General features: G+C 33.8%; 2 protein-coding genes across 11 annotated transcripts in view; both read right to left on the reverse strand.

The window, feature by feature from the left end:
- LOC120415173 (protein phosphatase 1 regulatory subunit 12B-like) overlaps window positions 1-12,302 on the reverse strand; it is a 215,318-nt gene that overhangs the window by 112,374 nt on the left and 90,642 nt on the right. The window lies entirely within an intron of this gene.
- Window positions 4,453-6,503, reverse strand: LOC120415174 (juvenile hormone esterase-like). Its single transcript, XM_039576629.2, has 3 exons — window positions 5,256-6,503; window positions 4,904-5,202; window positions 4,453-4,845 (listed from the first exon to the last, which is right to left on the reverse strand). The coding sequence occupies exons 1-3, from the start codon at window positions 6,501-6,503 to the stop codon at window positions 4,695-4,697; spliced, it is 1,698 nt and encodes a 565-aa protein (XP_039432563.1). The 3' UTR covers window positions 4,453-4,694.

Here is a 12,302-nt window from a genome sequence, read left to right on the forward strand (position 1 = left end):
TGTCAACACTTCATTTAAAATTAACATATTGATTGCTTCATGACAACTCTACACGTCTCTGACTGCCATACTATTGAACTTTTAACCTCTGATTTTTGTAAGGGTCAAAATTATCAATTTTCCAATTCTACAAGCCTGTTTGCTCTATTTCTTTAACCAACTCTCAAACTCTACACACATTCAAAACTGGTGATCTCCAATGAAATAACTCTCGATGCGTTTACAATTTCAACATTTAAATTCAAATATTTTTGTCACTAACTCAAGACATCAAACTCTACACAAAATTTGTTCAAACCTTTAAAAAAATACTGCTGCTGTTTTGTGGCGTCAAAAATTAATTTATAAATACTTAAATCTGTTCTTCGCAAATTAATAGTTACAATTCATCTACAAGTATCCAACCAAAGTATTCAGCTCACCAACTTTATAATCCTTTGAAATGTTGGGTAAGAGATTTTTTTCAAAACGCCTCGTTTTTTTATTTTTTTTTATCTATATTAAAAGATGTAATTTCTATTGGCAACCAACTCTCCAAGCATTCATTTCAAAATATCACTTATCAACTCTACACAAATTCAAACTTGAAGTCTCCAATTTTTTAATTGGCAAACTTGATGTCTCCAATTTCTACAGGCAACCAACTCTCCAAGCATTCGTTTCAAAATATTACTTATCAACTCTACACAAATTCAAGCTTTAAGTCTCCAAGTTTTTAGTTCTTAAAGCGTAAAAATTTTAAAATTTTAGTAAGCTTATTCTTCGAACACTGAAGTTTCATATTTTTAAAGGCTAACAACTTAAAGCTCTACAGGTCTATCTCGTGACGTATTTTTTTTGAATTGACAAGTTTTTGTGAATTTCAAAGCAAAAAATGAAATAAAAATAATATAAATATTTTTTTAAATATGCAAATATAAAATCTTACTTTTCAATTGAATTCAACTTTACATTTTTTTTAACATCCCTAAACTCTAGAGCGTCCAATTTCCCGTCCCGGAAAAAAAATCCCGGGCATTCCCGAGATTTCCCGTAAAAAAATATTTCCCGTTTCCCGGGAAATTAGTAAAATTCCCGGGAATTCGAGAAATTCAAGCGAAAGTATACATTTTCTTAACATTTTGAACCCATTTTTTTAATGCTCTAAAAAAATAATAGATGAAGAAACCCAACATAATTTTGTTGATATTTCTTATATTTCTATTTTTATATTTCTGTTGATGTTAATTTCTGAAGCATCTGGAAATAGATCTAGCTTAATGAAAACAAACTTTTACAATTCAGGAGGGCTTTTAAAAGAATAAAGAATAATTTAAACCGCTTCCCGCCAAAGCAAAATTGAGATTTATGAGTGTCGAGTATGGATTCATTTTAGTCACTGTCCAAACACTATGTTAAAAAATACTTCTCAACAAAAAATACCTGACATAATTTTCTGATTTTTTGTACGATTTTAAAGTATTTAAAATTGGAAAAAGTATACATTTACTTGAAATTGTATGATTTTTTAACATGCAGTCAAGCTGTTAATTGATCTTCACGTAATTCTATACAATTTTGTTGCAAAATATTAATCAAAGACTAGATCAGAACAATTTGCAATAAATTTCAAATTTCCCAAAAAATCCCGGGATTTCACGGAAAATTGATTGAAAATTTCCCGTTTCCCGGGACCCCGGGAAATTGGACGCTCTACTAAACTCTCAATTGTAAAAAAAAATCTCCATTGATCAACACCAATTCTTCAACTTTATATGGGTAACCCTGAACCATCACTTCTACAAACTCTCACTTGAACAAATCACCAATTCTCCAACCACAAACTCTCCATTGATCAACTCTCCAACTCCGCAACAACAAAATCTCCAATGGTCAACTCCCAACTTCCTCTTCTTTTTTCGAACATGCCTGATTCCTACAAATTGTTCATTTTCTAGAGCATCCCTAAACTCCGTTTCATAGAGGTGAAAACTTTTACTTTTTTTTCCTCATCCCCTTTACGCGGCTTTAACTGTTTTCACGATCCAGCGATGAGAGCTCCTCCCTCTCAGAGCTGAACTATTCTTCAGGTATTCACCGCTCGTCACCGGTATTTACCCAAGTCAGGTACACATGTTTATGTTAAACGTCGCATCGCTAGCATGAGTGGAATATCAATCATTGCGACGACGACGGCGACGGCCAAGAAGGTGGGAATGCCCGGGGACAGTACCGATTATGACGGTATTTGTTCAAGCGAAGAAGGAAAAGAAATACTTCCGACCGGATCATTTTTGGACGTTGTTGCGAGGGTGTCATAAGTGGATTTGGGGAAGTAGAGCGCTTACGCAAGGATTTGTTTGGACTGGCGTGTTACGAGGTCGGAAAGGTCGGACCTGATTTGGTTAGTGATTGACCTCTTGGTAGAACACTGATGGAATGTGAATCAATATTTGTACAACGACCTTCAAGCCTTCACAGATCCAACAGAAAGCCTCAATTTAAAAGCTAAATTTTAAATGTCAATTCCAGCCTCCCTTCATTTTCATATCAAATGTAACACAGAGAGAGTAACCTTCCCAGGTGCATTTTTTTGTACTCGTCAACCACTCCAGCCAAGTGTGAAATTGCTCTCATTCCCAGCTTGCTTCCGCTGAAATGCACTTCCGGACAAAGTCCGTAAACCTGTATGCAAAGCCGGGGTTCTGGGCAGAGCTTAACTGTTTTACACGGAAAAGATTTTTAGAAAATGTATCAAAATTTAGAATTTTTGTATGATTTTTGTGTGATTTATGTATGATTTATGTGTGATTTTTGTAAGATTTTTGTGTGATTTTTGTGTGATTTTTGTGTGATTTTTGTGTAATTTTTGTGTGATTTTTGTGTGATTTTTGCGTGATTTTTGTGTAATTTTTGTGTGTTTTTTGTGTGATTTTTGTGTGATTTTTGTGTGATTTTTGTGTGATTTTTGTGTGATTTTTGTGAGTTTTTTGTGTGATTTTTGTGTGATTTTTGTGTGATTTTTGTGTGATTTTTGTGAGTTTTTTGTGTGATTTTTGTGTGATTTTTGTGTGATTTTTGTGTGATTTTTGTGTGATTTTTGTGTGATTTTTGTGTGATTTTTGTGTGATTTTTGTGTGATTTTTGTGTGATTTTTGTGTGATTTTTGTGTGATTTTTGTGTGATTTTTGTGTGATTTTTGTGTGATTTTTGTGTGATTTTTGTGTGATTTTTGTGTGATTTTTGTGTGATTTTTGTGTGATTTTTGTGTGATTTTTGTGTGATTTTTGTATTTTTGTATTTTTGTATTTTTGTATTTTTTGTATTTTTGTATTTTTGTATTTTTGTATTTTTGTATTTTTGTATTTTTGTATTTTTGTATTTTTGTATTTTTGTATTTTTGTATTTTTGTATTTTTGTATTTTTGTATTTTTGTATTTTTGTATTTTTGTATTTTTGTATTTTTGCATTTTTGTATTTTTGTATTTTTGTATTTTTGTATTTTTGTATTTTTGTATTTTTGTATTTTTGTATTTTTGTATTTTTGTATTTTTGTATTTTTGTATTTTTGTATTTTTGTATTTTTGTATTTTTGTATTTTTGTATTTTTGTATTTTTGTATTTTTGTATTTTTGTATTTTTGTATTTTTGTATTTTTGTATTTTTGTATTTTTGTATTTTTGTATTTTTGTATTTTTGTATTTTTTTATTTTTGTATTTTTGTATTTTTGTATTTTTGTATTTTTGTATTTTTGTATTTTTGTATTTTTGTATTTTTGTATTTTTGTATTTTTGTATTTTTGTATTTTTGTATTTTTGTATTTTTGTATTTTTGTATTTTTGTATTTTTGTATTTTTGTATTTTTGTATTTTTGTATTTTTGTATTTTTGTATTTTTGTATTTTTGTATTTTTGTATTTTTGTATTTTTGTATTTTTGTATTTTTGTATTTTTGTATTTTTGTATTTTTGTATTTTTGTATTTTTGTATTTTTGTATTTTTGTATTTTTGTATTTTTGTATTTTTGTATTTTTGTATTTTTGTATTTTTGTATTTTTGTATTTTTGTATTTTTGTATTTTTCTATTTTTGTATTTTTGTATTTTTGTATTTTTGTATTTTTGTATTTTTGTATTTTTGTATTTTTGTATTTTTGTATTTTTGTATTTTTGTATTTTTGTATTTTTGTATTTTTGTATTTTTTTATTTTTGTATTTTTGTATTTTTGTATTTTTGTATTTTTGTATCTTGTATTTTTGTATTTTTGTAAACGAAAAAAATCTACTTATTTGGTATTTGGAATTCTAGCAAACAAAATTAGGTTTTCTGCAAACTATAAATTTTGGTAGAAATGATACCTTATGTTTTTTAGATTTTAGTTTTTTTAGCTAACGAAAGTTACAAATCTCTTTACCGTGATCCACTTTTTTGTGTGTGTTACAAATGCAGTTCGTGACCAACAACGATGATGACGCTGGAAATTTGCGCGTGGGTGGGTCGTCCTCCTACAATGCAAAAACTGCTTGTGCTTCCGAGACAGCAGGCAAAAGGTACACCACTTCCACCTTGCTTGGGGTTGACATTTCCTGCAGCTTCCGGCGGAAGGTTCAGCAGCAACACGTGCACCACGGTCGAAGGTCACCAACTTGTACAAGGTTGAGATGTTGGAAAGGGGGAATGCAAGTAATACAATTTGGTTCGCAGGGAATCGCAACTTTATTGGACGTGGTACATGGAGTCCAAAAATGTCATTAGTTCGGGCTGGGGTGCGTTGGTAATTGCGATGGTGAAGGGATGTTCGGGGGTGGCGGAGTTTGAGAAGATTATCTTGGTGCATTTGGTCAAGGTTTGGCAGGTTGGGGTTGATCTGGAATAATATAGCTCATATGAATACTTGGAATTGGGTTGTATCTGGATCCACCTACATTCCATGGACGAAATCCGTAATTAGGTTCACGAATCTCTGCGAAACGATCCAGGTTGGTGATCCTGGACGAACTTCCGGAAACAGAATTGGTGCGCTGAACAAGTACAGGAAAGCGTCATCGGCGTGGCTAACGCCAACATTCTTCCGGTTGTAGTTCAGATAGTAGTACGACATCGAAAATGGTCCTCGGAAGTTGAACTGGTACATGGAGACTGGTGCGATGCTGGTATTTGCCGTACGTAGATGGGTTCGGATAGTCCGAAGAGTCGGATACACAAATCCAGCTTCCCCGATCATCTAGAAGGATTCTTTGGTATTACAGATTCTTCGTATAACCCAAACCTACTTACATCAGCCAGTCGATTGATCGTCTCCGGAGTGAACCACTCCGATCGGGTGGAACTTCCGAAGAAGCGATCTCTTAGAGGAGCTGCCTTGGAACTGTCCAACCCAAGCAATCTCGGAATCAGATACGACGACGCAGCCGTGAACTGCGCCCAAAGATCGGGATCTTCCATGAACCGGAACGCTTCTCCGGCGAACACGATCCCCTCGTTCTGTACCTGTCCGAACATCATCGGAACCTGCTGGTAGTTACCTTCTTCCCACATGGCCCTCGGATCATCACTCAGAAAACTCTCCCCTGCGACGTACTGCTCGATAACCGGTCGGAACACGACTACAGAATTCTCGATCCCCAGAGTCCTCTTGAGTTCCCAAATACTCTCGACGAGGTACTCCGCCGAGGCACTTCGTAGAACCCTCACCACTTCAGCACTGGTCATCGTATCAACGGGGGATATCCCAAGGGCACCGACCTGCAGCCTAGCGTTATACAGCGGATCCTGATCCGGAAGGGCCCAGTACGCCAACGCACTACCACTCATCAGGATCACCCGAGAAAACTGACCCCGACTCAACGGGGACATCATATGAAGCTGCGCCGACGCCGCTCCAGCACTATTCCCAACCAGCGTTATCCGGTCCGGATCACCGCCAAACCTGGCGATGTTTTTCCTAACCCATCGCAACGCCATAGCTTGATCCTTCAGCCCGTAATTCCCCGGAGATTCCGAATCCCCCGTCGACATAAACCCAAACACTCCCAACCTGTACTGCACCGTAACCAGCACAACCTTCCTCCCCGCGTCCATGATCTTCTCCGGCCCGTACGTCAACGGGGACGCCGTCCCCGAATCGAACCCACCAGCGTGAAGAAACACCATCACCGGCAGCAACCCCCGAACCCCTTTCACCCTATACACGTTCAGGTACAGACAATCTTCCGACCCGATAACCGGCGCAATCGGCACAAAGTTACTCACTTGAATGCACGGTTCCCGCGGTTGCGTCCCGTCGTACACTCCCGCCCACGGTTCCGGCGGAACAGGTTTCGCGAACCGTAACTCCCCAACCGGAGGTCGCGCAAACGGTACGCCCATGAACAGCTCGTAGCTGGTGTTGCCCCAGGTGCCGCGTTCGACGCCGCGGATGCAGCCGGAAGGTGTCGGAGCGTCACCCAGACATACCACCGGGGATTGGGCAGCGGTGCAGAGCGGGATGATGAAGAGGAGGAGCGGTACACTACGAAGAGGCATCGAACCGGTGGATGCTTGGACAGTTTTGGAAGGACTAAGCTGGGTTCGGCGTGTGAGATGAAGTTTTATATGAAGAGTTTTCGGTAAAAGTCAAGAGAAAGTTGATCCGATTAATTGGAGCTCTTTAAAAATAGGTCATCGAAACCAGTATGTCAAAGACTTCTTAATTCCGTGGTCATGGTAAACCGCTGCCCCTGGGCGAGCTTAGCCTAAAAGCAATTTTCGTCAAATTTGGAAAGAAGAAATCTAAACATTTTTAGGTGGTTTTATGATACTTTCAATTTTAAACAATTTTAAACAGCATTTTTATTTTTAAAATTGAGCTGAACTTTTCAAATGGTCTGGATAACTTTATGCTAACCTTTTGAAAAGGTAGGCTTTATTTTAAACAAAATATATGTTTATCGGAATGTTCAGAAAAAATCACGAATGTTTATATTTTTTTTACATTGAAAATCGGATCAATAGTGAATGATGAAAGCTCTTTTGTTGACACTAAAAAAATCAAATTTTTCCTGCTTGTTTCTTTATCAAAGGATATCTCAGCACTAATTGGTTGAATCATCAATGTTAAAAAATAAAGAAAATTTAAAGTATTTTTTCCCGATCTCATCGAGAACAATGTTTTCAAAGATGGTCAAGCTTGATTACGACTTCTAAATTTCTCTTTAACAAAAAAAATCAATCTTAGGTAGGTAAATTAAAACGATACACCTTTTTAAAAATATGTAAAAAGCTTATCGATTGAAAATTTAATTTTAAATCAAAAATGTTTTTTTTTCTAAAGCGTCATAACTTTGTCAACCAGATTGTGCTCATTTTATGTGTGCCATTCTGCTCAAAAGATGGTAATTTTGGACATACAATTTTGGTAGCTGTCCATACAAAAATGCTACGTAAATATTCGAAAATCTGTTTTTTCTGTAGGTATTGATGAGGACTGTTTAGAACACAATAGGTACGTGGATAAAAAATTGCAAATTCTTCTATTAATTTGTTTTCACAAAAAATGATTTCCCAAAATCCGTATTTTTTTATTTTCGAGATTTTTTTATATGTTTTAGGGGACAAAACCCGCAAATTTTGAAGCATAGAGAAGTATGGTAAAAGATTTTGTCCGTCGAGTTATAAATTCTTGAATAAATAGTGATTTCAAGAAAAAAAAACTGAATTTCATACCTTAAATTCTTCGACCTGAATTTTTTATGTTAAATTGAATTTGCAATCGAAAAGTACTTTTTTTTATACAGATTTTTTAAATAAAGTGCGAAATATCTGCCGTTTTTTCATGCGCGTATTTCAATTGAATTTCACCGAAATCAAACTTTCGATAGCAATATCTTGAAAATGGGGCAATTTATCAAAAAATCGGTAAAATACTTTTCGATTGCAAATTTAATTTTACATGAAAAATTAGGTTAAAAAATTTTATGAATGAGATTTAATTTTTTTCAAGAATCATGTTTTTTTTTTAATATAACTCGGCGGCAAAATTTTTGACCAAACTTCTCTATGTCTAAATAGTTGCGAGTTTTTATCTCTTAAAACATATCAAAAGAATCTCAAAAATAAAATAAAAATATGGTTTATGGGAAATTGAGTTTTGATAAAAAAAAAAACTTTATAAAAAAATCGGCAATTTTTTTCCTTGTACCTATTTTTTTCTGAATAGTCCTCACCTCATCAACACAAACAACTTTACTGCATACACCAAACTGATAATTCATTAAAAAGTTACTGATTTTCGAATATTTACGTTCCATTTTCATAAAAAAAATACTAATAAATTCCTTTTCCTGTTTTGTTAGAGAATTTCTCATTAAGAGTTTTAGTGTGAAAAGCAAAATAAAATTTAAAATATTTATTTAGCAAATCACGAGTGCTTGTTACATTTGCCTAATACTTTGCCGAAGACATCAAAATGATCAGAAAATTGTTAATTGTTTTGCAATCATTGATTTGTAGAATTTCTAAATATCAACGAATGAAAAATGGTTTTTCCTTTGCCCTCATATCTTTTTTTTAGGACCCTAAACATTCTACATATTATAATTTAGGCAGGGAAGTACATTTTCGATTGTATAAGGAAATAAAAAAAAAGGATGTTCGTAATTTGCCAAACATCCCGAAAATTGCTTAGTACTCCAAAATTCCACAGAATACTATAATTTGAATATACCTATTTTTGAATACTACAAATTCCATAATTTGAAACAAGGTTTTCAAATTTCACACAAAAATTTCACTACATAAGAGTTTTAGTTTAAAATGCTATTTTTTTACGAAATACTTTTTTTTTAATTTTAAATTTCAAAGATATTGACATTTTCGTAAAAAATGCGACGACCGACACTCACTACTTTGACAATATCTCCAAACATATTGATCGGACCAACTTCATATTTTGAACACTTAATCTTGAGATAGTTTCTTAATAATACCCCAAATTTCAATATCTATGATAGGTAGCTAAGTTTTTCAAAAAGCATATGAATGTTGTCATTCCGAAATACTTATGCTGAAAATTTCATGAGGTTTGGTCGAAACACGAGCGAACACCAACAATTTGAATTTGGAGTTAGGTTTGACAAATCGTCCAATGTCAAATACTTTTGACCAGTACTGTAAAAATTCAATAGGATATCTTGAGAAAACTTTAGTTTCTTTTTAACCAAAATTTGCGCAATAGGACACCCACATTTATTAAATTAATGATTTTTTTAAAAAGATGCAGTGCTTTGTGATAGTTGAATATTTTACATAAAAAAAAAATAAACCAAATTGCGAATTCTATGCAAAGTTGTGAGTTGGTGTATACATATTTTACAAATCAGATTTTAGAATTTTCCATTGATAATATATGATATTTTTAGATTTTGTTATGATCATTTAAAATTAATTATATAACACTGAATTTTTGGGGCAATCTCTCGCAACTTAAAAATGTGTTTTCTCACGTAATTATCACAACATTTGAAGTAAGAACTATAAATTACTTTCCTTACGCAAAACATGTCTTGTAATTTGAAAATGTCTGAGACATTACAAGCAAAACCTCTGATTTAAAATTAATTATTAATACTCTTGTGTTGCTTATACAAATATCCGGAGAATACTAACAATGTGTCAGACGTAGTTATAAATTATTTTTTAACTGGGCAACAGTATCAATTTCTTTCACAATTCGTGAAACTAGCCCATTTAAAAAAAAAATAGCCGGTATGATAAATAGTGATACAAAGTAAAAAAAAAAATCAGCAACCCTCATTCATCACAAAAAAAAATAAAACCACTTGAAGACCGATGATGATACTCTAGAAAAAAAAATACTCAAAACTTTTGACAGCTGAGCGCCGAGTGGGAGGGATTACTGACCGCTCTCTAATAGCTGACCGAGTTTTCCCCACTTGACAGCGAAAAAGAGTGCGATGAAAATCCCTCCGAAATAAAACGAGCCAAATCAATCATCTGTCCTGGGAAGTGAGCCAGTTTGAGACTAATGAGACAGGAATTTTAATTGATCGCAGAATAGATCATGCTCCGTCCATCACAAGTGTCAATTACGATTTGTTTTTTTTTTCTTAGCTAATTTTCATGAATAATAAATCGTTAGTTCTAATTGATCACACCATCAAAAAATAAAAAGAAGCGTCAATTCGTGCCCAGCCAATCATGGAAACCTTGTGCTAACCGATTTCCGGCCAAAAATAACCTCGAAAACTGTGTATATTTGTTACTCTTATATGGCTTTATCACTGTGATGATGTTGTTGTTGCCGGGAAGTCGATGAACACCCTCTGTCGCTCGTCATATGACTGACTGACTGTCGGACGGACGACTACGAAAACGACTACTGATGATTTGGACACTTTGCTAAACAAGTGAGGGTGATAAACAGCTCTTCAGTTTGGGGATTCACCTATAAATAGCTTGGTTTATTTGAGGGAATAGGGTGGTTCATAATTTTAGAATTATTTAAATCGATATACATTTAAAAAAATAGTTATTTCGATTATTTTAGATTTCTTTTTATCAAAAGAAAATAACATAAAAAAATTAATATCAAAACTTAAAAATTTGGCAACCCTGTCACTCACTTAGACAACCTCGACCTGGTGCTAATTTCTTTGTTTACCTTCACGATAAAGACATGTTTCGACAAATCAAAACTCAAACACAAACACTCCAGCCAAGGTTGAACGCAACTAAAAATAGTTTCTATTTTCTCCCCAAAGCTGTAAGCAAACCTTCAAGTGCCAAAATCTCGCATGAAAAGGTGAAATAAACGCAAACATTAATTTCTACGCGACCCTCGCAAATGAAAACCGTCACCCACCGAGAACGATGTTGACCTTAAACTTTGTCAAGCGGTTTTTATTTTGTTAATTTTTTGTTTGCTTTACTTTTCCTTGAATGCGCCGCCGCCGCGGGGGAGGACGTGGAAAAGTGCCTGTGAGAAAAGGTGGAAAATTGCTTGCGCAAAAAAATACTCGTTTTCTTTAGGAAGGGGTGAAATTTATGCTTTGTTTACATTAGTTCGAGGTGCCCAGCTGACTGACACAGTTTCGGGTGAGTTAAGATTCGGGGAAGGTTTTGGAGAGTCAAATTTTACTCTTTCTTATTTATTTAAATACCCCAATGTCTTTCAACATGGGTTTATCCAAATAAAACATTGATAATTAATTAGATGTTCTAAGAAGCATAAGTCAAAACTTTTGTTTTATTTCTGTTTTTCATTTTTCCCAAAAAAAAATCCGGAAGTATAACATCGTAAATAATAACACTCATGGAAAAAAAGATAAACAAATTCGTTTTACGTTCGTATCGCGTGCAGCTCTGCAGTTTGAAGGCGGCAGAGTACAATCGTTGTAATTAAATTTTTAATTAATTTGGCAGGAGACACAAACATGCAAAGTGGAGTTGGGAAATGGTCACCAGGAATATGGAAATGGGCGAACCGTTTGAAAGTAGACTCAAGTGCGGTTCAGTGGCAGATTAATTTGGGTGAATTTATGGATGAAATGAAAATATCTTAAAAGGACTACTGGACAAATAAAGCTTTGCCAATCACTTTAAAGAAGTGGTTTTTAACCCTCTACTGCCCAAATCTTTTTTATTTTTTATTTTTCCCATGTTTAGGAGGTCATTTTGAACAACTTTTGTTCTACGAAAAACTTTACTTCTCTTATTTTATGTTTTTCTTGTTTCATTTTTAATATTTTAATTTGCATTTATCTTGTTTAGTTTATCTTTATTTTTGATAGTATTTGGCCTCCTATCATTACATTTTGCCTTTTTTTAATTTTTCATGTTTTTAAGTAATTTTTCCAATTTTTTCGCTTGTTTTTCACAATTTCTGCTATAAATGCGTAGATGCATAGTCTGGGAAACTACAAAAATTACACTGCATACTTTTTTACCTAAAATATAGGAAATGTTAGTAAAAAACACACCAAATTTGACCCCTAAAAAAATATTTTTTTTAAAACATTGGCAAAGTCACATAAAACAAGTCAAACATTTAAACCCAAAATTTTCTAAAATTTTAAGAGTTCTTCTATAGAATTCTATTTAAAGATCAAAAAATGGTTGAAAAACTGATTTTTGGCGTTTTTTAGATCGAAGCCCGTTTTAAGTCGGGGTTGGGTTGTAAAGGTTTAATTATAATCAGAGATGCCACATAGTTTTTAAAAATGTCTGTAAAAAAGTCTGTGTATGTCTGTGCATTTGTATAAATCCATCAGAAATTGTGTTTTCAAGCATTTGAAGACTAAAGCAAAAAGTTTTGGTTGATATTTT

This window comes from Culex pipiens, chromosome 2, assembly GCF_016801865.2.
Source record: "Culex pipiens pallens isolate TS chromosome 2, TS_CPP_V2, whole genome shotgun sequence".
NCBI classification, from domain to species: Eukaryota; Metazoa; Arthropoda; class Insecta; order Diptera; family Culicidae; genus Culex; species Culex pipiens.

Coding starts and splice junctions, on each gene's coding strand:
- LOC120415174 (XM_039576629.2), bottom strand. CDS start 6,503: ATGCCTCTTCGTAGTGTACCGCTCCTCCTCTTCATCATCCCGCTCTGC. Junction 5,203..5,255: donor CGATCAATCGACTGGCTGAT/GTAAGTAGGTTT, acceptor GAATCCTTCTAG/ATGATCGGGGAAGCTGGATT. Junction 4,846..4,903: donor ACGGATTTCGTCCATGGAAT/GTAGGTGGATCC, acceptor ATATTATTCCAG/ATCAACCCCAACCTGCCAAA.